The 24,669-nt window shown below is 44.6% G+C and overlaps 1 protein-coding gene across 2 annotated transcripts in view; it reads right to left on the minus strand.

Moving 5' to 3' along the window:
- Parva (parvin alpha) overlaps positions 1–24,669 on the minus strand; it is a 155,703-nt gene that overhangs the window by 53,196 nt on the left and 77,838 nt on the right. Inside the window, exon 1 of one of the 2 annotated variants that reach the window (XM_027410102.2) lies at positions 15,055–15,097. The exons of the other annotated variant lie outside the window; for it this stretch is intronic. Within the exon in view, the coding sequence (XP_027265903.1) occupies positions 15,055–15,082 (28 nt within the window). The 5' untranslated portion in view covers positions 15,083–15,097. Of the gene's footprint in view, positions 1–15,054; positions 15,098–24,669 lie in introns of those variants that run through there. 2 annotated transcript variants of the gene reach the window in all.

Below are 24,669 nucleotides of genomic sequence, written 5' to 3' on the forward strand. Positions count from 1 at the left end.
ATATGCTTGCAATTGGAAATGGGTGTTTGGAAGAAACCATTGGGCAGGAACCCCATTCCCGTTCCATTAACCGCTGACTCAGAGCCAGTTGTTTGTAAAAGCCAATATGCAAACTGCTCAGTCTGCGCCTGGCCCCCGCCCCACGAGGCCCCATTAGCAGCCACTTTCCCAAAACAGCCCGCCTGCTTTGGAAGGTTCCTTTCTATTCAGCCCGAGCAGGGCCCAGCGGCAGCCTGCTTGCCAATCCCTGAGCTCGGAAAGACAAAGGGCCGCGACTGAATTTTCTCAGAGCAGAATCTGAAGATGTTGTTTACTCTAGAACAGCCTGAAGCGCTGGGCCTGAGGGTGCAGCCTCCAGTGGCTCACCGGCCATTAGTCATAACTTAATAAAATCGTACGTAAATGGTTAGCTGAAGGGCCGGCTGGGAAAGCTCCGAGATTGCCTTAGTTCACCCCAGGAAAGGGGTTTCTTTCTTTCATTTTATTTTCTAGAAAATGCCATCTGAAATGATTTCCAAGTGGCCAGCAGAAGGCAGATTTGGGAATTTGAAAGAGCTGGATTCGAATCCTTCTCTGGTTTTTATTAGCGGTAGGACCTGATGTGGCTTCCTGCAGTTAGGTCTAAAATATTCTCTCTGAATTAACAGAGTAGCTGGCACTTTTGGTTTCCTCCAGTGTTTTTATTCTTTTGAAAGAATCCCCATTTTAGTCTAGGGGCCACCTGTCCCTCGTGTGCCCGGAGTGAGATTCTGATCGTTTCAAGTCAGTCATGATGCTCCACACCCCTGCACTGGGGGCCCTATGCTACAACTCTAGTCACTGAGCTGCAGGTGGAAATATTTCTAGGAGTTTCTAGGAATAATTTACCTCCATTTAAGAATGAGTTCGAGGAAGATAAGTGCCCCATTCCCCATCATTATTGTATCAGGCTATTATTTGTAAGCTTGCCACTGCTATTTTATAGCCAAGAGGTGAGTTGGCCTAGAGAAGAAGTTAATATGCTGAAGTTGGCAGGAATGAAGGAAAAGACGGGGATTTTGTTGTTACTAGTGAGTTATAGCCCCGGAATCACCCCTTACTATTTAAACTGGAAAAGTAGGTGTTTTCTTGGGCCAGGGGCACAATCTACCCAATCAATGCACAGGAACCAATATTACATTGAGGGTATAGGTCTGTAATTGATGGTAACTTTACCTCCCCTTTCTCTCCAGGAAGAACAGAATAGCTACAGGACTTGCTAAACCCTAAAGTTCTATGCCTGGGAACCCAAAGAACCCCAGAAGAGAAACAAGAATGGAAAAATGAATGAAGAAAGGTTGTAAAAGTAAAAGAGGGTTGGGGGTAGATCATAGCTGGTAAGGGTGCTTGCCTGGCACACATGAAACCCTGGGTTCCATCCCCAGGAAGTGGAGCACACATTAACCCCAGCCCTGGGCAAGTAGAGACAAGAGGATCAGAAGTTCAAGACCACACATAGTGAGTTCGAGGCTCCATAATTAAATTCACTCAACTGAGAAGCATGTCTGCCTCTGGAGTCTGGAGACCTGCCTCACTCTGCTCCCAGGAGTGGGAGAGAAAGGCCCAGGAGAACAATGGGGTCAGTATGCTGCACTCCAGGCACCAGATGGGAACCAGAGGAGCATTTGTGGAATGAGGCTGATTCTGATGCTGAAGTCTGGGGAGTACAGGGGTTCCCAGAAAAAGGGCCATTTGAGAAGGACTTTGAGACATCTAAATTCTCATCTAACACATGTAGACCCCCCCCCCCCAAAAGCACAAAGTGCAAAAATAGGGAGGTTTGGGAAAACAGGGCAGGGGTTGAGACAGTGGCCATGATGTCTGAACACTATTTTGGAGTGCACACATTGAAGGAGTGGGAAATGAGGGGCAGAGAGGCGATTAACCCAGAGTGTTAGAGCTGTGGGCTTCATCATAAGGAGAAAGGAAAGGCAGAATGCCCCCAATGAACAAGATATAAGCGAGTGTCCAAGGCTGCAGGAGGTGCCATTATCACTGTACAAGCTGACTGCCCTCCCACATACTAGAAAGAACGACTGGAATCTGAAACTAAAAGCAGTGTTATTGTAGTAGCACAAAAATGTAATGCTTAGGGAGAAACCAAACTAAATGTGAATAGGATTGACAAATAAATGGGCAATACAAATCTCTCAGCTAAAACCATAGGAAGATATTTCCTTGTCATTGACAAACTGATTATGAAGCTCCCAGGCAAAGGCAGCAGAGTACTGATAGTAGACTTCAAAACACTAGTAAAGCTATCATAGTCAAAACAGGATGGCATTGATAGTAGTTTAATGGCAAAGAACAGAGAATTCAGAAACAGACCCAGATAGGGTCTCATGGATGCCTGGCTAGCCTTATCATGTAGTTGAGGATGATCTTGAACTCTTGATTCTCCTGCCTCTACCTCCCCACTGCTGGGATTATAGGTGTGTTTTTATCACACTTGGTTTACACATTGCTGGAGATGGAACCCAGGGCTTTGTGCATGCTAGGCAAGCACTGTACCCACTGAACTCTATCCCAGTAACCTCAATTCACCTCTGTTGAAGGCCCAAAGGCAATTCTATATAGAAAACAGTCTTTTTAACAAAGGCTCCTATAGTGACTGGATGTCCAGATGTAGAAAAGTCAACAAAGACACAAAATTTAAACCTTGCCTCAAACTTGAAATAACCATAGATCTAAATCTAAAGTATGATGCTATAAGAAGCTTCTTGGTCACCCTCAAAAAAGGGGGGGGGAGGGCGATACTGACCTTGGGTGTAGCAATGCAGTTATTTTAAGATGAAACAGTAAAAGGAAAACCTACAAAAGCAATCTATTGACCTTTATTAAAACACCCCTTTATGAAGGACACTGCTAAATAATGAAAAGGGGATGGAGAGATGGCTCAGTGGGTAAAGTGCTCGCTATGCAAGCATGAGGACCTGAGTTTGATCCCTAGCACACACACTGGGCATGGTAACACTCATCTGTAATCCCAGTGCTCTTATGGGGAGATGGGAAGTAGAGGCAGGAGCTCCTCACCTGAAGCTCATGACCAGCTAGCTTGGCATGCACACTGACAAAAACAACCGATGGATCCTGGTCAAACAAGCTAAAAAGTGAGGACTGACACTGGAGGCTGTCCTTTGGCCGACTGCCACAGGTCACAGTAGCATGTGCATGCCTGCAAACACACACACATGAATGCACATACACACATATTAACCTATGTCATACACAACATACACGAGAATGGATAAGTCAAACTTGGAACAATTCAAACAACAAAATAATAATTATATTGGATTATACGCAATTCCCCACTCCTTCCTTAGGTGTGTCTGTGACAGCTACCTACCTTGTTCTGCAGTATTGTATGGAAAGAGGGACAAGGCATGGCTTTACACTGGAGCATCCTGATTTGCTACCTCAGCCACATGACCAAGTCAATAGTAACAGCCATGTGGCATGTTGATTCCTCATACTATTGATATGATGAGGTAAAAATGCTACTTCACATTTTCTTCTCAGAACCAACATCTCAGTAGAAGGAAGACCTAAAAAAACACTTGTCCAGGGGCCCGAGAAATGACTTACCAGTTAAGAACACTGGTTTTTCTTCTAGAGGACCTGGGTTTGAGTCCCAGCACCCATTTGATGGCACACAACTATCTTTAACTTCCATTCTAGGGGATCTGACCCCTTTTCCTGGCCTTCATTGGTACCAGATATGGATGTGGTGCACAAACACACATGCCCCTGGGTTAAAGTGGAGACATCATCAGGGCTGCATCCTTCTGTGGGCTCCTAAGGAAACTTTGTACTCTCATCTCTTTAACCACATTCCTTGTCTCTTGGTTCCTTTGCACCATCTCCAAAGCCAGTGCTGGGAGGAGGGGGTAAGTTGTCCTGTTGTACTCTCTTACTCTTTTTTTTTTTCTGTCTCCCTTGTCTACTTTCAAATACCTTGTGCTTACACTAGGTCTACCTGTGTAATCCATCATGGACTTCTCCACCCAAATCCTATCAACAACCGTTAATCCCTTGTGCCACATAAAGTACTTGAGGATTTCCTGGTAGTCAGGGCTTGGGTATCTCTGAAAAGACCATAATGGCTACAGTGGCTTTTTCCATGGACTGGGGTTGTTCTCTTCTCCCCTTGCCCTTCCTTCCAACATATGGGTTCACTTGCCTCCTTGAGAGATTGCCAAAAGAAAATGCAAAGCCTGGATGCTGCCTCCCTCAAGTCCCTCAAACAAGGGAAGCTCTATTACTTTCAACAACAAAACAGTTACTTGTTTCCATAGCTATCATAGGTGAGGCAGGAGCCAGTCCTTAGTGGCTTCAACACAATGCCAGGGTCGAATCACATGCTCCTATACTCTCTATTCTCTCTCTCTCTCTCTCTCTCTCTCTCTCTCTCTCTCTCTCTCTCTCACACACACACACACACACACACACACACACACACACACACACACCCCTGGGGGAAAGAAGCAGAGGGAGAGGCTGGCACTGTGATGGGAAGGGATGGAAGGATGCATAGTCCTCTGTCTTAGGATTTCCACCGGTTTTTAATTTGGTGGGCTTTATAGCTGCTGCAGAGTTGGAAGGTAGCCAAGCAATGACCCTGGGCATGATTTTATTGTTCTGCCCAGCACGTGGTACAGCTGCCCTCCAATTGCTAGGTAGCAGAGAGAGATGGAGGGAGGGAGGGAGGGAGGGAGGGAGAGGGAGAAGGAGAGAGAGAGAGAGAGAGAGAGAGAGAGAGAGAGAGAGAGAGAGAGAGAGAGAGCACAGAACTACTGTTTGGCTTCAGGCAGTATGTGAATGGAAATGTGAATGGAAACATTTGCTGAGATCTTAAATAAGCCATGAGAGTTCAGTTTAAACAGGACAAGGCAGGCGGGTGGGGGGTTCAGGGGAACAACACATCAGTACACTTTGTTTTTTCCATGTTGCCTCTTTGGATGGATAACCATACCACTACCGTGGCTTTAAAGTCTACCCAGGGCTGGTGAAATAGCTCAGTAGGTAAAAGTGCTTGCTGCCAAGCTTGACAACCTGAGTTCAATTTCCAGAACTCCAGTAAGTTGTTCTCTGACTTACACACACACACACACACACACACACACACACACACACACACACACACACACTTTAAAAACCTCCTAAAGTCTATCCCTACTCAAGCAAATGGTTGTGTGATGTTTCAGGTATATATAAAGGTGATGCACCACATCACTGTGGATAGGTGTGAATTTGGGTATGTTCATACATCCTAAGCTTTTGGAAGTATACAGAATTTAATCTAGCAAGTTGTCTAACTGTATGTCCAGTGAGCTGTCTAGTCAGTAGAACTGAACCTGCTTATCTCCCTGGCTCCTAAACATAGAGGGGGCACCTCTGGTACCAGAAGCCATGAATGCATTGGCAGATGAGCTCCAAATTGTTGGAGCTAGCCAATTTCTATGGTGGCTCTCAGATTCTAGCAAAGTACCAGAGACCCAATCTTAACACTTAGCTTGGGTGATGCTTTTCTGGGAAGAGGGTGTTTGTTCTAATTTCATTTCTGTTGCTGTGGCTAAATATCTTGGCAAAAAGCAACATAGGAAAGAAGGGGCTCACAATTCCATAATATAGTCCATTATTATGAAAAGTCAAGACAGGAATTTAAATATTATATCTTCAGTCAAGAGCAGAAAGACAATAAATACATAGAGGCCTGCATGCTTCACTCATATATAGGACCAATTGCCTAGGGAATGGTGCCACCCACAATGAGCTGTGTCTTCTTACACAAATTAGTAATCAGGTCAATCCTCTACAAACATCCCCATAGGTCAACCTGATCTAGACAACTCCTCATTAAAACTCTTTCTAGGCTGTGTCAAGTAGCAGTCAAAACAAACCATCACAGAGAAGTTATGCTCAGTGCAATACACTAAAATTCCCCAGATAGTTCTGACACAGTCCTAAGAGTACAGGGTATGCCTGGGGTGTATGGAGGACCTGTTATTTGCTTTATCTTTGCACAAGTCTTGGATTAAGTTTTCTTTCTGCAGGTCATTCTCTGTGAATCTCTCACCTTCAACATTCATAGCCTTCTTGTATCAATTCTGACGGATGTCACTCATTAGTGCAGTGGCTCTAATAAAGAAGCAGTACATCAGCTATTCATCCACTCTGCGAGAATGACAACTGAGTGTACCTGTGGGCAGACATGGGTGCTGTGTTCTGACTGGGTTCATTTGCTTGTGAGCCAAGATGGGATTTGTCTAAGCATCAGCTAGTAGTTTATTCTGTAGGAACACCACGTGTGGACGCTCAGTCTGTGTGAACCATAAGCCTATGCAACACACTCACACATACAGTTCATTTAATATTCATAACAATCCCCCACCATGCACACAGGGAAAAGTAAGACCCAGAGAGGTTATTTAGCCTGATCAAAGTCACTAGAAAGTAAAGCTTGGATTTAATGCCAGGCCAACCAGTTCAAGAGTTCACATCCTCAATACTAATGCTGTATGAGCCCAACTCCATCTAACAGCTTTCTTTTTATATAAAACTGTGTGGTTCAATGCACTAAGTAGATGGAATATTCCCCAAACACAAATGTTTACCTCTAAAAAATAAACCCTGCCTTTCATAGGCTGCATTTGTTGGGAACATATAGGAATGTCATTACTTCAGCTTTCCCATACAAAGCCAAAGGTTCTTTATCTGGAATAACTACAAATATTGTGCTTAAGGGTCTGTAGGCATTTTTATGTGTATGAGTGGTATTTCTACATGTATGCATGTGTATTGCCTGCATGCCTGATGCCTTCAGAGGTCAGGAGCAAAAAGCATTGGATGCTCTTGAAGTTGTGGATGGTTGTGGTCCACCATGTGGGTGTTCTTAACTGCTCAGCCATGTCTCTAGCCCCTATTTTGCATATGTACTCATTTAAGAGAACTTTGAAAATATAAAACTAGGTGTGTGACATAGCTCAGTGGATTATGGTGCTTGTCACCAAACCTGGTGACCTGAACTTGATCCTCAAGACCCACATGGTAGAAGGAAAAGAAGGGACTTTGTCTTGTTGTCTTTTGACCTCCACAGGTAACTATGTCACAGGTACAAACATACCTCTCAAAATAGGCAAACAGAAACCAATTAAAATGTATTTAAATTTGCTAAAAAAGAAAGAAAAAGTGAAAGCACTTTTCAAAGTGGGGTAATAGCCACTGAGTGGGAATCTCTGGGAATGCTACAACTTCTTACAGTCTTTCCCAGGCCTCATGCACACATGACTTAACCGTCCTGTAGCTGCTGGACATTTAGGGAATTTCCAGATTTGGGGGAGCAGCAGCAGGGTCTGTCAACTGTGAAGGGTGAGGGGTGAGCTCAGTTGATACAATGCTTGCCTGACCTGCATGAGCTCTTGTGCTTGACCCCCAACACAGCATAAACCAGGCTGGAGCTACATATCTGTAATCCTAGCACTCAAGAGGTGGAGGCACAAGACTCAGACATTGTCATCCTTGACTACATATTGAGTTTGAGGTCAGCTTGGACTACATGAGATCCTCATGTGAAAGGATGTGCGCTGGACCAAGGAATGCAAGAGGTGATAATCTCCTTCCTCATAGGTGGCAGTTTATCCTCACCAGCCAGCAGGGAATTAATCCCATGGAAACTGTTGGGATTGAGAGGGAGGCAGGGGCCTTGTAGAAAGCACCCCTGAGAGACTTCCCATCAGCTAAGTTCCACACCTCAACTGTCTCTACATTTTCAGGTCACACAAGGCATAGGATGTGGGATTCCAGAAGCTAGACCTTGGCCAGAAAAAGAGGAGTTTAATTACACTGGGACCTACACTGTCTCCTACAGGTGGGCCAGCACAGAGGTGGCTGTGCATAGCTGTGAGGGACAAACTTCTGTTGTACCCATGAAGGAGCTCATTAAGACCTCTTACCCCAGAGAGAAACCTAAAGAGATTTGTGGGAGATAATCTATTTTTAGGAAGAAATCTGAGAAGGACACATTTTATTTTCCTTCAAGGACAGAGAAATAAAGAACAGACTACGCCTAAAGCAGAACCTTCTTTGAATTGTGACATTAGACCTATGCCATTTCTTAGTCCTGGCTCTATGACATGACCACACAGGAGCTTCTGAGGGTGTCTGACGTTACCCAGGCTGATCTGAGAGGATGGCAAATCCCACTGAGCAGGCACCTTGCTCCCATCAGAGTCCTCCATCCAGTCTTACAGCCTCCTGAGGAAGCTTCTGAGGGTGGGGAGAAAGGCCAGACCCTGTGCTTTCCCCTTTACAACCCTCTGGGGAATAGAGCTGAAATTCAGAGCTAGTTCAGCCCATTGTCCCAACCACTGAGCCACAGGCAGGGGATGAACCCTTTGTCTGATGGAACAACAAATGGTATGTGTGATAGTTACCTTTAATTATCAACCTGACCCAACTTCGATTCAGCTGGGAAGAGAGTCTCAGTGAGACACTGTCTACATTGGGTTGGCCTATGGTCATGTTTGTGTGAGATTGTCTTAATTGATGGGGGAAGACTCAGCCCACTGTGGGCAGCATAATTCCTTAGGCAAGAATTCTTGAACTGTATAAGAGTGGAGAAATCTAACTGAACACAAGCAAGCTATCATGGGTTGGTTTATTTGTCTTTGTTCTTGACTGTGAGTGTAATGTGATTAGTTGCTTTAAGTTCCTGCTGCCTTGACTATTCCACAACAATGGACCTTAACCTGCAATCCTTAAAAGAAAATAAACCCTTCCTCCCCTAAGTTGCTTTTTGTCAGGGTATTTTTTTTTTAATCACAGGGACAGAAATGAAACTAGGACACTCCTTTCTCCCATGCTCAATGGCTGTGCACTGTAATGCACACTTCTCTAGAAGAGAATGAGCCCTTGGCCTGGAACTTCACAACCATGCACACTCAAGTCTAGGGCGCCAAGGGCTGACTTCGAAGAGCTCCAAATGGTAGAAGAACACCATGGTGTCCAGAAAGGACCAGATGGGAAAGAGGAATGGATCTTATGATAAAGGTGGCATCAGATCTTTTTGTTCCCAGAGGTCTGTTTTCCTGTGCATCTCACCCAGCAGTGGGCAATTACACACCTGTGTGCATATCTGAAGAACACATGGATCCCCCGTGATTCCGAAAGGCCCAAGAATGGCCCATCAGCATCTGCCAGCATCCAGCACACAATGAATGCTTAACATGCATTTACTAAATGAGTGAACAGGATGGCAACGTGGGCCACTGGGCTTTTCTTCCCTTCCCACAGCCAAATGTTCAGCTCTACCTTTTACACCAGAATCAGCATTAATCCTTGAAGGTCTGATCTCCCAGAAGGGACCGGAATGGATGGAGGACCAAGGCACCCATGGAGGAGCAGAGTTGGTAATATGTGTTTGTCCAGAACATAGGAGTTCAGGAAATTTTGTGTGAGGCAACTGTGATTATCATTTTAGACCTCCTCAGTGCTAAAGTCCTGTCCAGACCTGGAAATTCATGGAGCATGGCACCAGAAATGGCATAGGCTGCCAGCCTCTGCACCACGAGAGCCATCACAGCTCTCTGGTTATTTATCTTTTTCGAAACCAACAACCCATGTTGACAGCAAATCTGTACAGAAAAATCTATTAAAAGAAATTGTAGTGAGTCGAGCTGCTTTAACTGTCTGCTGTTCTGCTGATTGCGGGCCCTGCACCTCCCCTGAGCCAGCCTTCTATACAACCTTCCATTTGACTCCATTCAATGGATAATTATTGGGTCTCAACTCTGAGCAAGGCAATGCACTGGGAACCTCATTCCAGGAGCATCTCCCAAGCACAGAGCATGATTTGACTTAGAGGCAGAAATGAGCATATACAACAGAAGTTCAGAGCAGCAAAGGCCATAAGATATATATTGCAAAGATCATTTTAAAGCAACTTATGTTGAACCTGTGTGAGCAGGAGTAGGTACCATGCATTATGCGTCCATTTAAATTAACATTTAGCAGCCCTGGTGAGCAATGTTCCTGGGCCACAGTGATGGTTAATTCTGACTGTCCACCTGACTAGATTTACAATCACCATGGAAACACATGGTGTTTCTGGTTGGGTCTATGAAGGTATTTCCAGAAAGGTTTAGCTGAGAAGACCACCTCCACTCACAAATGTGTTGATACAATCTCATAGATTGGGGTGCCTGAATGAATGAAAAGGAGAGACAGAGTTAAGCATCAGCCTCTCACTGCTTCCTGGATGCAGATGAAATGTGGCCAGCTGCCTCATGCTCCTGTCCCTCTGCTTTCCCTGCTATGAAGGACTGTAGCTCAAGCTGTAAGTCAGTAAACTCTTCCTTCCTTGAGATGCTTTTGTCACAGCACCAATAAAAAGGAAATCACATAGCCTCATGCTAGGTTCTGGAGTGAGGACAAGGAAGAAACTGCCCTCACTCACACGGAAGTGAGAATTAGAGAGGACATCTCAAAAGAGGAACTTCAGTGGCTTCAGGAATTCAGCAGGTGCTGAGCAGATGAGAAGAGGACAGGCTAGAGGCTGGCATAACTGTGGGTGTCAGGCCACTCTAGCCAGAATATGCAACATGTAGGTTTAGCCCTGAAAACAACAGCCAGCCCCTTGATAAACAACAACAACAACAAAACAAAAAAACCAGTTTTTCAAGTTTGCAGGGTGATTCTGGAAAGATCCTCCAGGGAGCTAGGAACACAGCTCTATTGGTAAATTTCTAGCTACACAGGATGAGATTCTGTGTTTGGTCTTCAGCATTCTCACAAAAAGCTTGTATGATGGTTTGCACTTGTAATTCCAATGTTAGAAACGTATAGACAGATGGATCCCTGGGGCTTGCTGGCTGGCCAAATCATGAGTTCTAGGCAAGTCAAGAACCTTCTCAAAAAAAAAAAAAAAAAAAAAAGAAAAGAAAAAAAAAAAAAAGAAAGAAAGACAGAAAGAGAGGTTGGGGAGTGATTGAGGAACACATTTAAGGTTGACCCCTGGCCTCTACATGCAATATGCACTTTCGTACGAGCACACACACACACACACACACACACACACACACACACACACACACACACAGAGAGAGAGAGAGAGAGAGAGAGAGAGAGAGAGAGAGAGAGAGAGAGAGGAGAGCCTCCCTAGGATGCACGATACCATGATAAGGTAGACTGAGTTAGGCTTTGGAGACAGGCAGACCCCAGATGAATCCCAGTAGTACAATGTCTTGGTTTTCTTCCTTTCCAAAATGGGAATCATATTGCTTTGCTCAAAGGTTGGTAACAAATTATGATGACATAACACATATAAAATGCCCAGCGCAGCAGGACTTGCCTTCCTGAGCATTCAGTAACTGCTCATTTGCCCTTTCACCACCTCTCCTCAGTGTGTGCCTAGTAATGGGTGACCACTGGGAGAAAGCCAGAGGGGCTTGCCAGAGATGATCTAATGGGCTAAGAATGACTGGGCGAGCTAACTGGGCTCTAAAACTAAGTGAGAGGAGAATCTAAGAAATGATCCAGCCCCTTGTCTTGGGTGGATGTGACAGGATGATGAAAGAAAGAGCAGGCTCACAAGAGGCTCTATAATGCAAAAAGATGCTTTGGGGCAAGTGGCACATTGGAGTATCCAGATATGGAGGGGAAGGGTCATATGATGGCTATGATAGAGTCAGGAGGGAGGATGCTCAAAAAAGAAGACGACAGCATAGTGAAGTCAGATCAATGCCACTGTGAGAAGGGGCTGATATAGTTCTGAACATATTCAGAACAGAGGAGGCATAGGTTGAGCCTATGAGCTCCAGAAGGACCAGTCAGTGTTTAGCTGACCAGAGGAGGAAAGCATCAACATCAACAAAGACAGAGACAGCAATGGGATGATGCTCAACAACCATATGTAAGTCCATGGATTAGTAATGATACCACGGATCCAGGGATGTAGCGTAGTTGGAAAAGTGCCTGCTGCACAAGCATGAGGACCCAAGTTTAATCCCCAGCACCTATGGAAAAATCCAGGCGTGGCAACTAGACTTTGTGATCCCAATGTGAGGTGAAGACAAGAGGATGGCTGGGGCTCACTGGCCAGCCAGCCCCTGCAAGTCAGTGAGCCCGAGGTTTCAGTGAGAGACCCTGTCTCAAAAGAAGTACAATGCTGGGGGCTCTATCTCCAGCTCTGGAAAGTCTATAAACCATTTCAGCTAACTAATGATGCTTCAGTGCCCCCAAAGGATCAATTATCGAAGTAGTAACCACCAATGGCTGCCCACATCACAAAAAGAGGCAAAGAGGAGCTAACACTTCCCACCCTCCCTTAGGATAGAAGCTGTGATGACCCTATATCTACCCAGCAAGCTTTGGGAAGTGCAGGGACTAGAGGAATAGGTTCATCCACACTGCCACCATCCAATTAGCAGAGTCCAGACTGTTAGAAACTCTACAACTTTCTTCAGGAGAGACGTTGCAGGGACTCAAAAGATCATGAACGGGGGATTCACCAATTCCAGCATGGTTTGGGTTGTTGTCTTAAATATTGATTCCAGCATGCTGTAAAAGTAGTTACTAAATGATCAAAATTTGGAAAATGAAAAGCTGAAAATGTTAAGAAATTGATTTTCCCCAATATAATTTTGTATATAAAAAATGCTTCTATAATGAAATGCATTACTTTGTATGGTACCATGAATATAAATTTTAAAGACTGAAAAACGGTAAAAATTTAAATCTTTATGCATAAGAGCTATATATGAACTATATTTTGTGCATTTATTGTATATCTGGATTTAATCTAAATTAACTTCCCATTGGAGATAGGATACAAGACAAGAAGTATCAAGATCAAGATTGACTGTTGGTGAATTGATCGAAAGGTTTATTTTGGGGGAAATCACACTATTCTTTCTACCTTCATGTGAGTTACAAGTTTTACATTGTCAGTTTTTTTTTAAATTTCTAAATTAAAAAAAATATTTTGTCTTTTTGAGGAAAAGTCTTACTATGTAATTGAATCTAGCCTCAAAGTCTTTGTCATTTCCCACCTCAACTCTCCCAGTGCTGGGATTATAGGCACATGCACTCATACCTGGGTCTTTTAATTTTTTTTTTAATGGTACTTGGGAATGATGAGCCGAAAGCTTATTTTAAAAACTAAGGAGGCAGATGAGAGCAAAGCCTCTTGTCACACCTAAGACAATGCCAAGCTGAAAAAGAAAACTAAGGAGATGTCTCAGCGTGGGGACTAGGTTTCAGATCCCCAGGACTCATGGAAGTGCTTGGTGGGCATTTCAGCCTGCTCATAATCCTAATGCCTGAGAGTCAGAGACAGGGGCTTCCTGGAGCAAACAATCTAGCTACACTAGACAAACTGGTGAGCTCTGGTTCAAGTGAGAGACACTGCCTCAACAGTGAGTTGGAAAGCAATCAGGGAAGACACCCAACGGCTTCGGGTATGTAGCACACCCACACCTGCACATAGATACTACCCACCAAAGAAAACCAACAAATGCAGCAAGCAGCAATGGTAATCTTCAGATATAATGACTTCCCAAATGTATAATAAATGCCCATCAATGTCTTTAACAGAAGTTAAAAATACATCAAATGCACTTTAAAGTTTAAAAAATTTTAAAGTTCTTGGATTTATTTACTCATGTGTGTGAGTGTGTACACGCGTGTGTGCACAGTCGTGTGCGTGTGTGTGTGTGTGTGTGTGTGTGTGTGTGTGTGTGTGTGTGTGTGTGTGTTTGTGTATTATATGTGTAGACGTCAGAGGACAGCTTGTAGGGGTTGATTCTCTCCTCCCATCATGTGGCTTCAGGGATGAAACTCAGGTCATCAAGTTTGGCAGCCAGCACCTTTACCAGCCAACCCACCCCACCAGCCCAAGTGCAATCTCTATGAAGAAAGAAATTACAGATAACTGGCAAGTATTTCAGAAAATATTTCTCACTGGTTTCTAAGGATACAGTGAGGAAACAACAGTACCTATTAGTGGTGGTATGGATATTCTTACCAACTTACTTCCCCCTTTGTATCTGGCCCAGGGCTATCCCAACCCCATGGTGACACTTGTCCTGCTTAGGGACCTCCAGAACATAATGGTGGGTGCCATACCTCCAGACTCCTACCTTTCCCCCTAAGTAGTCACTATCTCTAGTTGGAACTTTCAGCACAAATGGCTTACTTACTGGAGGGGTGAATGGTGACTTCATACATGATGAAATTCATCAGTGATGGAAGCAAAACCACCTCCCCCAACAAGGGAGCCAGGATTCTCCTACAACGCATCTTTAAGGGGGCCAGGAAGACCCACTAGGTTTTCAGTAACCATGTTCTTCCAGAACTTGGATCAAGAAGCTCCAACTGATATAACCTGTCAAACATCCTAGGAGGCATCTCAGCCCAGCCACAGACCCACATGCGAATTTTCAAGCCCCATTTTACCCACAGATGGAAGCTAAGCAGAAAATCTTGCCACCGACCCGGCACACCCATCAATCAATCCCACAGCAACACCTGTTGTGATTGAGCTATCTCAAACCAGGTGGGAAAATTGACTTGCAAGCTCTTAAGATTGAGATCCTTGTGTTCTTCATGCTCCTGCCCCCAGAGACAATCATGACCGTCTCTCTGAACCAGCCGTAGAAGAGAGCTGGCAGATCCTGGGAAAAGCAGTTAGCAGGAGACAGCTCACGGGGGGAGAGGGAGCACACATTTCTCTGTGCACACTTATTTTGGGAGCAGAGAACAAACAGCCAAAGGTCCAGTTAGGTACTGCTTTCCTTGCCTAAGTCCTTCAGTCCCTTATCTGTTTATATCCCTCCCTACCCTTCCCATACGATCTCTAACATAGCCAGTCTAACCACCTCAGATGGAGATCGCTGTGTACATACATTCACACCCTTCAAGAGCAAGAGGGAGTGGTCCTCATCTCAGAAACCCAAATACCAGGAGGTAGCCAAGGCACATCTGACACAGATTTACCCCCACCTTAGCATGTTGAACTCTGTCCACATTTGGTCCTACCTTTAGGGCAAAGTGCCCCGCAGCCCATGGTCTAAGACTGCAGCCACAATCATTGTCTCTTCTGTCCAACTGCCCTCTTTCTGTGGGGTCCCTCGTGCCTGCTTTCAGGACAGTCTTCAGATGTGTGGAGGTCTGCAAAGATATAGATAGGATCCTTGCCCTGTTTCCTGGGAGGCTCCTGCTTGCCTGGTACAGCTCAGAGCACAGCACCGGCTGAGCACAAGTGGCTGCCTATATAATTTAATATGATGCCACTTGAGACTTGTGGATCTGCTGAAGAGCAAGCAGGATTCTGTCTCCTGCCTCTTGGCAACTGAGATGTGGACTGCCTGTTTGTTTCTACTCCGTTGGGGTATATACCTCAGGTGATGGGTAGAGACAGTGCAGGCACCAGTGAAAGCATATTACCCTTTTCTAGGGGTCAATGCTGGGGGCCGCTTCAAAAAGGGTCTTCTGAACCTTCTTAGCCCCTTAAAGACTAGAAGTTGTCAGCGTAGGCACACCTGGATGATCCCAGCCAGCCTTGGATATGCAGTGGCCATGTGGCACTCCCCACCACCCAAAGGTTTCTCCCAGTGGTTATGTGGGTGTTGCCCTACCAGGAGAAAAAGCCTAAGCTTATAGAGAAGACAGTGAAGGTGATAGAATTACCACAGAAACATTGCTAAGTTCAGGTTTGTGTTACGGAAAAGCAAATCCTCTTGGCTTTAAATATTTGCCACTGGTTCATGGAGTTTGCTGGTTGCTTGGTTTGATGCAAAGCCCTTCCAGGAAAGGCAAGCCTGGGACCACTCAGCAGGTCCACTTGCAGTGAAGCAGTGAGATGACTGGTGTTGGCACTGAGCTAAATGGATAACTCAGATTCAGAGACCAGTTCATCTGAACTCTAATGTCACACTGTGGGGACTCAAGACTTGGTCCCAAGTTGTTTGGATCATGGAGCAGGGTGTAGCAGAGATGATCACCACTAAGGTCTGTCCTCTGGTGCCCTACAAAGGTCTCCCTACCCTAGGCATGGGTACAGACAGAGCAAGGGGACAAAAATGGTCTTGCTAGTGAGAGCTAAGAATGGCCTCTGGACAGGAGGAGCTGTCTCCTGAGGCTGGCAGAGGACTCTCCTTTCTTGTAGCTCTGACCCTGAAGGCCAAGGTATGGAATATTCTAGAAGGTGGTGCCACAGAAAGTATATCTTCTGAGGTCTGGGTACTTTCCCTACCCATATAAAGGGAAGGGTTAGGTCCGAAGGATCTGATACTCAGCATCCTCCTCTCTGCCAGGTTTGTTGTTCTGGATGATGGATGAAGGGTTTTGTTTCATTGAGTTGTGTGGAAGAGGATGGGGTGACGTGGGGCTATCTCTGGTTGTTTTCCCTTTTGAATTTCTCCCTTTTGAAAAAATACAGAACTCCAAGTCCCCAATGGCCCTCTAAAAGCCCTAGAAAGAGAAATCATGGCCTACAGTGTCTATGCTACCCATGGTTAGTTGACAGAGGGCACATGTCATACCTGCCAAATCCATGATTATAATATCATAAGAAGCATAATATTATTCAAACTAGCCAGTAGCTAAAAGACACAATCTATGCAAATTCACCTAATGATCCTTAATTAAAAGGTTCTGTTACCAGCATTAAGCTGTGCCCCTCACATACATTATCCCATTTAATCTACAGGATAGAGAATCTCCAAAAGTGAATTTATTTATTCCTACTGCTTAATGTATTAGCACATGGGAAAGACAAACCTAGAGATTGCACTGTAGGACTGAGCTAAAAGGTTCTGATTCTCAGCAAAGGAAATGTAATTAAAGCATGTAATGTCAATTACTGTCATTCATAATCTTATTAGACCTCCCCAGAAATAATACAGATATCAAAGTCTACCTATGTGTTTGATGTAAATAGGATAAAATTATCTAGGTTCTGAAAATATCCAGATATCAGGGAGGGGGAAAATGGTCTATCTAGTCTCATGTGTCATCAAATTTCATTAAGCAGGAACAGGGACAGCCACCTCTCTAGGAGAGCATGTTGTAGAAACTCGAATCTGCCTGGAAACCTAGTGGTTTAACGTGTGTTTGAAACCACTCAAGATCAGATGCCTTGCTTGTGCTGATAAAGTCCAAGAGAAGATTCAAACACCTTAGTAGGCTAAACCCAGATGAGAGGGTGGCTAGTGCGATACTCTCGTTAACAGCTTTGAGGGACTGTGGAATGAAGGAACCACAGGAAACCACCCGAACAAAGAAAACATGACACATTGGCCCAGCTGCTGCCAGGCCTCCACTGGTCCATCTAAGGAAGCCCAATCCCCAGCCTCTTCCTTCTCTTCCCTCTTCATCATACAGAGCGCACTGTCACCAGACTGGAGACAAGTAGAGGGTTTGCTGCCAGCACAGGAAAGCAGCAAAGCTTGTGCCTTCTTGGGATGACAGTGCAGTGGGGGGAGACTGACAATAATTTTAAGTGGTACCAGTTCACAAACATAAGCAAATTCCACTGAGTCTTATTTTCTATGTGTCTTATATGGATATTAGGGTGTATCTATTTTACAAGGTTCTAGCAAAGACCAAATAAGTGAATATGACCAAAGCTCTTGATTGAACAAAAATTAAAGGGCCAGGGAGATCACTCAGTAAAATGCTTGCCTCTCAAGTATGAAGGTCTGAGTTCAGGTCTCCAGCTCCCACACACACACAAAAAGCCAGGCACAGTGGCACGTATCTGTAATCTCAATGAGAGGCAAACAGAGACAGGCAGATCCTGGGAGCTCACTGCCCAGCCATCCAGACAAATAGGTGAGCCTCAGGCTCAGGGAGAGACTGTCTCAAAAATAAATGGGGAGGGACTGAGATGTCTCCATGGTTAATGGTGCTTACTCTTCTTACAGAAGACCCAAGTTAGTTAGGCTGAGATGCAGGGATCTGATATGTCTGACCTCTGAGGGCACCTGCATTCATGTGTACATACCCACATAGACACATGCAATTTCAAATAAATCTTAAAAATTATAGTGGAGAGAGATGGAGGATGATATCTAATGTTGATCCCTGGCCTCCACACACATGCACACACAGGTATCCACATCTTTACATAAAGCACACACACACCTTTACGTATAGTACACATGCACACACACACATCCTCATCTTTACATATCCTGCACACACAAACATGCACGCACAGGTATCCACATTTTTACATACCCTGCACATACACAGGTATCCACATCTTTACATCTTTACATACCCTACATACCCTACACACACACACACACACACACACACACACACACACACACACACGCACACACCTGTATCCACATCTTTTACATACCCTGCACACACACACACACACACACACACACACACACACACACACACACACAGAGGTATCCTCATCTTTACATAACCTGCACATATACACACATGCACACACAGGTATCCACTTCTTTGTATATAGTGCACATACACACACATGCACACACATATATACAAATTTAAAAGTCAGCCGGGCATTGGTGGTGCATGCCTTTAATCCCAGCACTTGGGAGGCAGAGGCAGGCGGATCTCTGTGAGTTCGAGGCCAGCCTGGTCTACAGAGCGAATTCCAGGATAGGCTCCAAAGCTACACGCAGAAACCCTGTCTCGAGAAACCAACCAACCAAACAAACAAAAAACAAATTTAAAAGTCAATACAAATTCTGCCCCTTCCCTTCCTATCATGAGGAATGTTCTCACTAGCTACTAGTTTGTGTGTCCTAGGCCAAGTTACTTCACTTTCTCATATCTTGGCTTTCTTGGGTTCCATACTATTAGGTTTCAGTAAAATAAGGAGACAGTGATTTCTAATGAGCAAGTGAATATGCAGAAATGATGGCTCAGAGACATGCCTAGCATGTTAGCTGGTAGTGGAGATTATTAGTTTGCAAAGTATCTGGAGAGGAGCCTTGCTGTTATGGCATTGTGCCAGCACATGGTACACTCACAGTCTAGTTCCAAGCACAGGACAGGCACTATTGACCATTGCGCTGGATAACCTTTGCCATGGGAACTATCTTTCACACTGAGGGATTTTAATAGCATCCCTGGCCTCTCTGCCCTGATGCCATTAACATCTTGCCACTCCTGCAGGCATGAAAACCAAAAATGTCCCTAGACATTGCCTAATGTCCCCTGCCAAGGGAAATGTAAATGGTCCCTAGAGAGAACTACTGATGTAGCTGGGAAGTGTTCTTGAAGAGGAAGAGAGGACAAAGAGAGCTAGTGTCTACAGAACAAGAGTGAAAGTGAGTCAGCTGACCCCACCGCCCACAATGCTGCTTACCAGAGAGGCCCTTCAGTGGTGCTCCCTGGCCATCGATAATATATGACCTTTTTGATAAACAAAAAATCTATTTATTGAGATTTAAAATCTCAAAACAAGTTAAACATCATGGCTAAACCCAAATTAGACTTGCTGTAATACATGGGGCACCTTTTTGTTGTTGTTGCACACAGTTCTCCCCTGCATCAATTCCCATAAAGCTGTGTGGCCAAATGTCAGCTCACACTGATTTACATAGCTAGAAAGAGGAGGAGAGGAGAGAGGAGGGAGGGGAGGGAAAGGAAAAGGGAGAGGAAGGGAGGGGAAGGGAGGAGGTAAGATGGCTAAGTGGGCATCTGAGTGGGCATGGGCACTTGCTGCCTAGCCTGACAGCCTGAGTTCCATCCTCAGAATTTACATGGTAGACTGAGAGAACCAACTTCCACACACTGTTCTTTGACCCCAACAAGAGTACTGTGGCATCCAAATTCCGCCCCCACCAAAATAATGAATGCCAAAAATTATTTTTAAAAAGGAAGAAAATGGAGCTGGCTCAGTGGTTAAGAGAACTTGTTGCTCTTGCAGAAGACCTGGGTTCAGTTTCTAGAACCTACATGGTAGCTCATTATCAGCACTTCAAAAACTGGGTATAGTCATCCCAGTATTCAGGAGGATCAGGAGTTCAAGGTCATTCTCAGCCTCAAAGTGTGCTAATCTGGGACACCGGAGACATTGCCTCAAAAAAGAAGCCCCCCCCCCAAAAAGAGGTCATGGGTTAGGTTTTTCAATGTTCACATTTGCATAATGAATGGTCTCCATCCATTCCCACTTTTACTTTAGCAGCTTAGTATTTGAAGTTTTAAAACTACATAAAGCTCTGTATTATAGATCCTATTGACTTGCCTTACAGTTAAGAGGGTGTTAGGTTAGACCAAGCTGCATCACTTTAGTAGTCAAGTGCAAACAGTTATGTTACAGGAGTCACCTGACACTCAGAAGAGCCTCATCATCTCTTACAGCTATGTTCTTCAGCATTCGTGCATGGCTCACATCTAGGAAAGATAGCTCACACAACACCATTTTGGACGCAGCTGTCCTTACCAGAGCAGAGGGATCTGTCTAAAGAAGCAACTGGCATTCACTTCTGAGACCTACTGTTCAGAGCTCTGGGGTCACAATTATGTTCATATTTTTCTCCATTTGGAAAACTTGCCTCTGGTTAGAATGTCTAAGACCAACAATAAAAAAAAACAGTGGGCCAGAACAGGCAGGATACACTTTCATCACAGGAAATGAAAAGATGACAAAGTTTAGCTTCTTACCCGATCCTTATAGCTGAACCAGATGAGCTTCCACAGGGTCACAAACCAACTGTGATATTCTCATTGTGTTTTTTTGTCACTTAACATTCAAAATACATCTTTCCCCATGTTAATAGGGTAAGTTCATTTGATATTTAATACTAACGAAACATTCACTTACCCTGGCCTATTAAAATACACTTGAGCCATCATGCATTTGTTGGTCATTTGAGCTGCCTCCGTGTAGATAAAATGAAATCAGCTTATCTACCTACGTACTGTGTCTATCTCAAGTGTTGTTTTCTTGACTCCATTCCAAAGTAGAATTGAAAGTCAGAAAGAAACATCTTGTGATCTCTTTGCTTCTTACACTGCTATCTAGGAGGAAGACTTAGAAGATATTTCATGATGTCCTCTTCGAAGCCCATGCAGATGTTTTCCTAAAACTTTGGCAAGGTTATCGTTGATGGCTTTTAGTTAGTTTTGAGAATGTAGTAGGTATGACATGTGGATTCCCAAATCTTAATGTGAATTGCACATTTATTTTCCTAGGATTTGTTAACAGTTTTACATGTGTGCATTGCCTGCTCTCAACCAATGAAGTCATGTTTGTGATATGTATGGACATGTAAGTACATACACATGTGTGTATAGGTGCATGAGCATGCATGTGGAGGCCAGAAGTCAACACTGGCTGTCTTCCCCCATTGCTCTACAGCTTATTTTCTGAAACAGTATCTCTCACCATACCCAGAGCTGAGTGAGCTAAATGGGCAGTGGATGAGCTCCAGGGACCTTCCCGACTCCCATGCTATTCCCCCACCCCCACCCCCACCCCACGCACCAGGATTACAGACAAGCACATCACACCCAGCTTTGAACATGGGTGCTGGGGATCCAAACTCAGGTCTTCATGCTTGCATGACAGGCATCATATTGACTGAGCCATCTCCCTAACCCTGCCCCCCCCCAGATGAAGACTTCATCCTATCCTTTCAATTTTAAAAAATTCTTCCAAAGTATGTGGCTATTGAGAATTTGGTTGTCGTGCTTCATCACAACTGCTCCCCAATCTATTGCTTCTCTTTTTCCCTTTTGTTTTGTTGATTTTCTTCATAAACCAAAAAAGGTGATTTAAAAAAAAATAATTGAACCCATCTAACTTGTCACCGATAATTTCTTCAATTGCTTCAATAGTCAGAAAATTGTCTTTCCTCAACAATTGGGATAAGTGAACCATTAAAAAAATTAGCTCTTTAAGCCATCTGGCATTTGTTGTGGTATAGGGGATACAGTGACCATATTTTCTGAGTCAAAAATTGGAACACGTGATCTGACAAATGCCAATGTTCTTATGGGTAAAATGGGACAGAATATTTGAAATTGAGACAGTACTGGAAAATTGCGGACATGTGGCCCCCATATGTAAGGAACAAGCTGTTAGTTTAAAGGTACAGTGCTCAGCCTGCTCTTCCTAGCTCCCAACAACATGAAGCAACAGAGACTTTTAGCCTCAGGCCCAGTCTCACTCACAGCCTGAGCCCAATCCTACTAGGACAGGCAGGGTGTCAGGAGGGCCAAGTCAATCTGAAGGTAGGACCCAGGGCAGGCTAAATTACAAGAAGCCCATTTTTGCCCTCTTGACTCATCTCTGCCTACCTGCCCCTGTTCTCTGTGCAGGAGTGGATGTTCCAAAGGGCATCACAGCCTTCTACCCTGAGCCGAGTTGGATCAAAGGCAAGTATCTGAAGACATTTGGGAAGAAGGGGAAAGGTCACTGGGGTGATTATTTCTTGAGAATACTGCAACTACAAGCAGTACTGATATAGTTGGGGGCCCTCCTCACACCACTATCCCTTGAACTGGGGACCATTCCCACTTTTTTCCTTTGAGGTAGTACCCACAAGATAGAGTAGGTTTAGTCCACTCTTTTGTAACTGACTTTCATTACACTTTACTCAAGCTCCAAAATCTGATGTACTAACATTTCTAGCAGGGATCCTGACTGACAGGTGCCCTCCAGGATGCCTCAGAGAGGAGACACATATACGACAATAGAGCAGCATTCCCCAGACACCATCACTGAGTTGGCTCTGGGCACACAGTAGTTAAAAGTCTAGTTCCTCCTAGAAACAGAACTTGCCCCCACACCACAGCCTGCTTCACAATTCTGCCAGCCCCTTTTCTGCAGGGTAGGATCCCCAGTTCCACCCACTGGCTGCAGAAATTCTACACTCTGGCCCACACTGGATTCCAGATGCCCATACTGTCTTGACAGCTTGCATTTCCTGGCCTGGCTTTACCCCACCCCTGTTGCTTTCTGTTCCCGGGGCCAGGGTTGAGTTCATCTATGTGGCAACAGTCACACAATGGGCTGAATGTCATTAGGCACAGAAATCAGTCGTCATCATCATCTGAATGGCCTTTTCCTGGTAGCCCCCACCCATCTTTAGTGGCTACCTGCTTCTTGTGGGTCCTACCAACTGAGCTGTCCAAACACCTATGCATCTTTGTCTGTCAATAGACTGCATCTCTAAATGATGAATGCCCAGGGCATGGTTGAGTAAGCCTCAATAAATGCTTTGTCAAATATAAACATGTATTAATATTCTTAATCCTCTGATGACCAAGAGCCAAGAGTTTAGTTGTCTATCTATGAGTCTTAGACCTGCACCTGTGGTGAGATGGTCTGCAGCCAAGCTTGTCAAACTTGCATTTAATGCCTGGGACACACATGGCAGAAGAGAATTGCCTCCCCAAGGTGTCCTCTAACTTTTACATGGGTGCCACAGTGTGTGCATGGTATGTACAACCTCTCCACATAAATTAATAAGTATTTAAAACAAAGTTTTTATTTTATGTGTGTGCATGTTTTGCCTACATGTATCTGTGCACCACATGTATTCAGTGTATAGAAGAGGGTATCACATCCCCTTGAGCTGGAGTTATGTTGGTTGTTAGCTACCATGTGGGAGCTGAGAATCAAACCCAGATTGTCTGGATGAGCAGTCAGTATTCATAACCACGGTTCCATCTCTCTAGCCAACAGTATAATTTTTTAAAAGGGCAAAATCCCAAAGTTCAGTTGTCTATCTTTCTTTGTGGAGAAGGGTCACCTTCTCCAGGCAGCATTAGGGAGGGCTGTTTTTGAGGAGTCAGTGAGTATCTTGACCACCTCCGTGCAGCTTTGCCCTGTGGGCAGGGTGCCTTCATTCCATTAGAAGCACATACAAGTCTTCTGCTTCCTACCCTCCCAACATTGTTTACAAACTTGAGCATGGCCCCTGGTTTCCTGGGAAGCCTGGCACATAGCTCCTAGGAGCTTGCTTTCAACCTGTACAGCTGTGAGTTTACACTGGATCTGTTGGTGAATATTATTTTAAGGTGTGACTTTTGTTTATGTTGCATTTGTTTAACTCTGTGAAGCTGTGTTACCATGCCTGTCTAAAACACCTGATGGTCTAATGAAGAGCTGCCAATAGCACGAGGCAGGAGTGAAAAATAGGAGGGGCTGTCAGGCAGGGAGGATAAATATGAGAAGAACTCTGGGAGAAAAGGATCTAGGATCTGAGAACAAGAAAGGAAGGAGAAGGACTTCAGAGGCCAGCCACCCAGCTACACAACCAGACATGGAGTAAGAAGGAAAGAAAAGGTATACAGGAATAGAGAAAGATAAATGCCCCGAGGCCAAAGATAGATGGGATAAATTTTAAAAAGCTGGCAAGAAACAAGCCAAGTTAAGGCTGGGAATTCATAACTAAGAATAAGCCCCTGTGTGTGAATTATTTGGGAGCTGGGTAATACCTGCCCCCACAAAGCCAAAAGAGTAAAACCAACCAACTACATGGTCCTGTACACATCTATGCAATGTGGCCTTGTGCATGTGCAAGTATATGCATGTGTGTATGCACACATGATGTGTGTGTACACAGGTGACACCTGAGGCCCGAGGACAATCTTGAATCTCTATCAACCCTGACAACTAGGTATTACAATTTCTGCTGGATGCCA

This window comes from Cricetulus griseus, chromosome 3 (assembly GCF_003668045.3).
Source record: "Cricetulus griseus strain 17A/GY chromosome 3, alternate assembly CriGri-PICRH-1.0, whole genome shotgun sequence".
Lineage (NCBI taxonomy): Eukaryota > Metazoa > Chordata > Mammalia > Rodentia > Cricetidae > Cricetulus > Cricetulus griseus.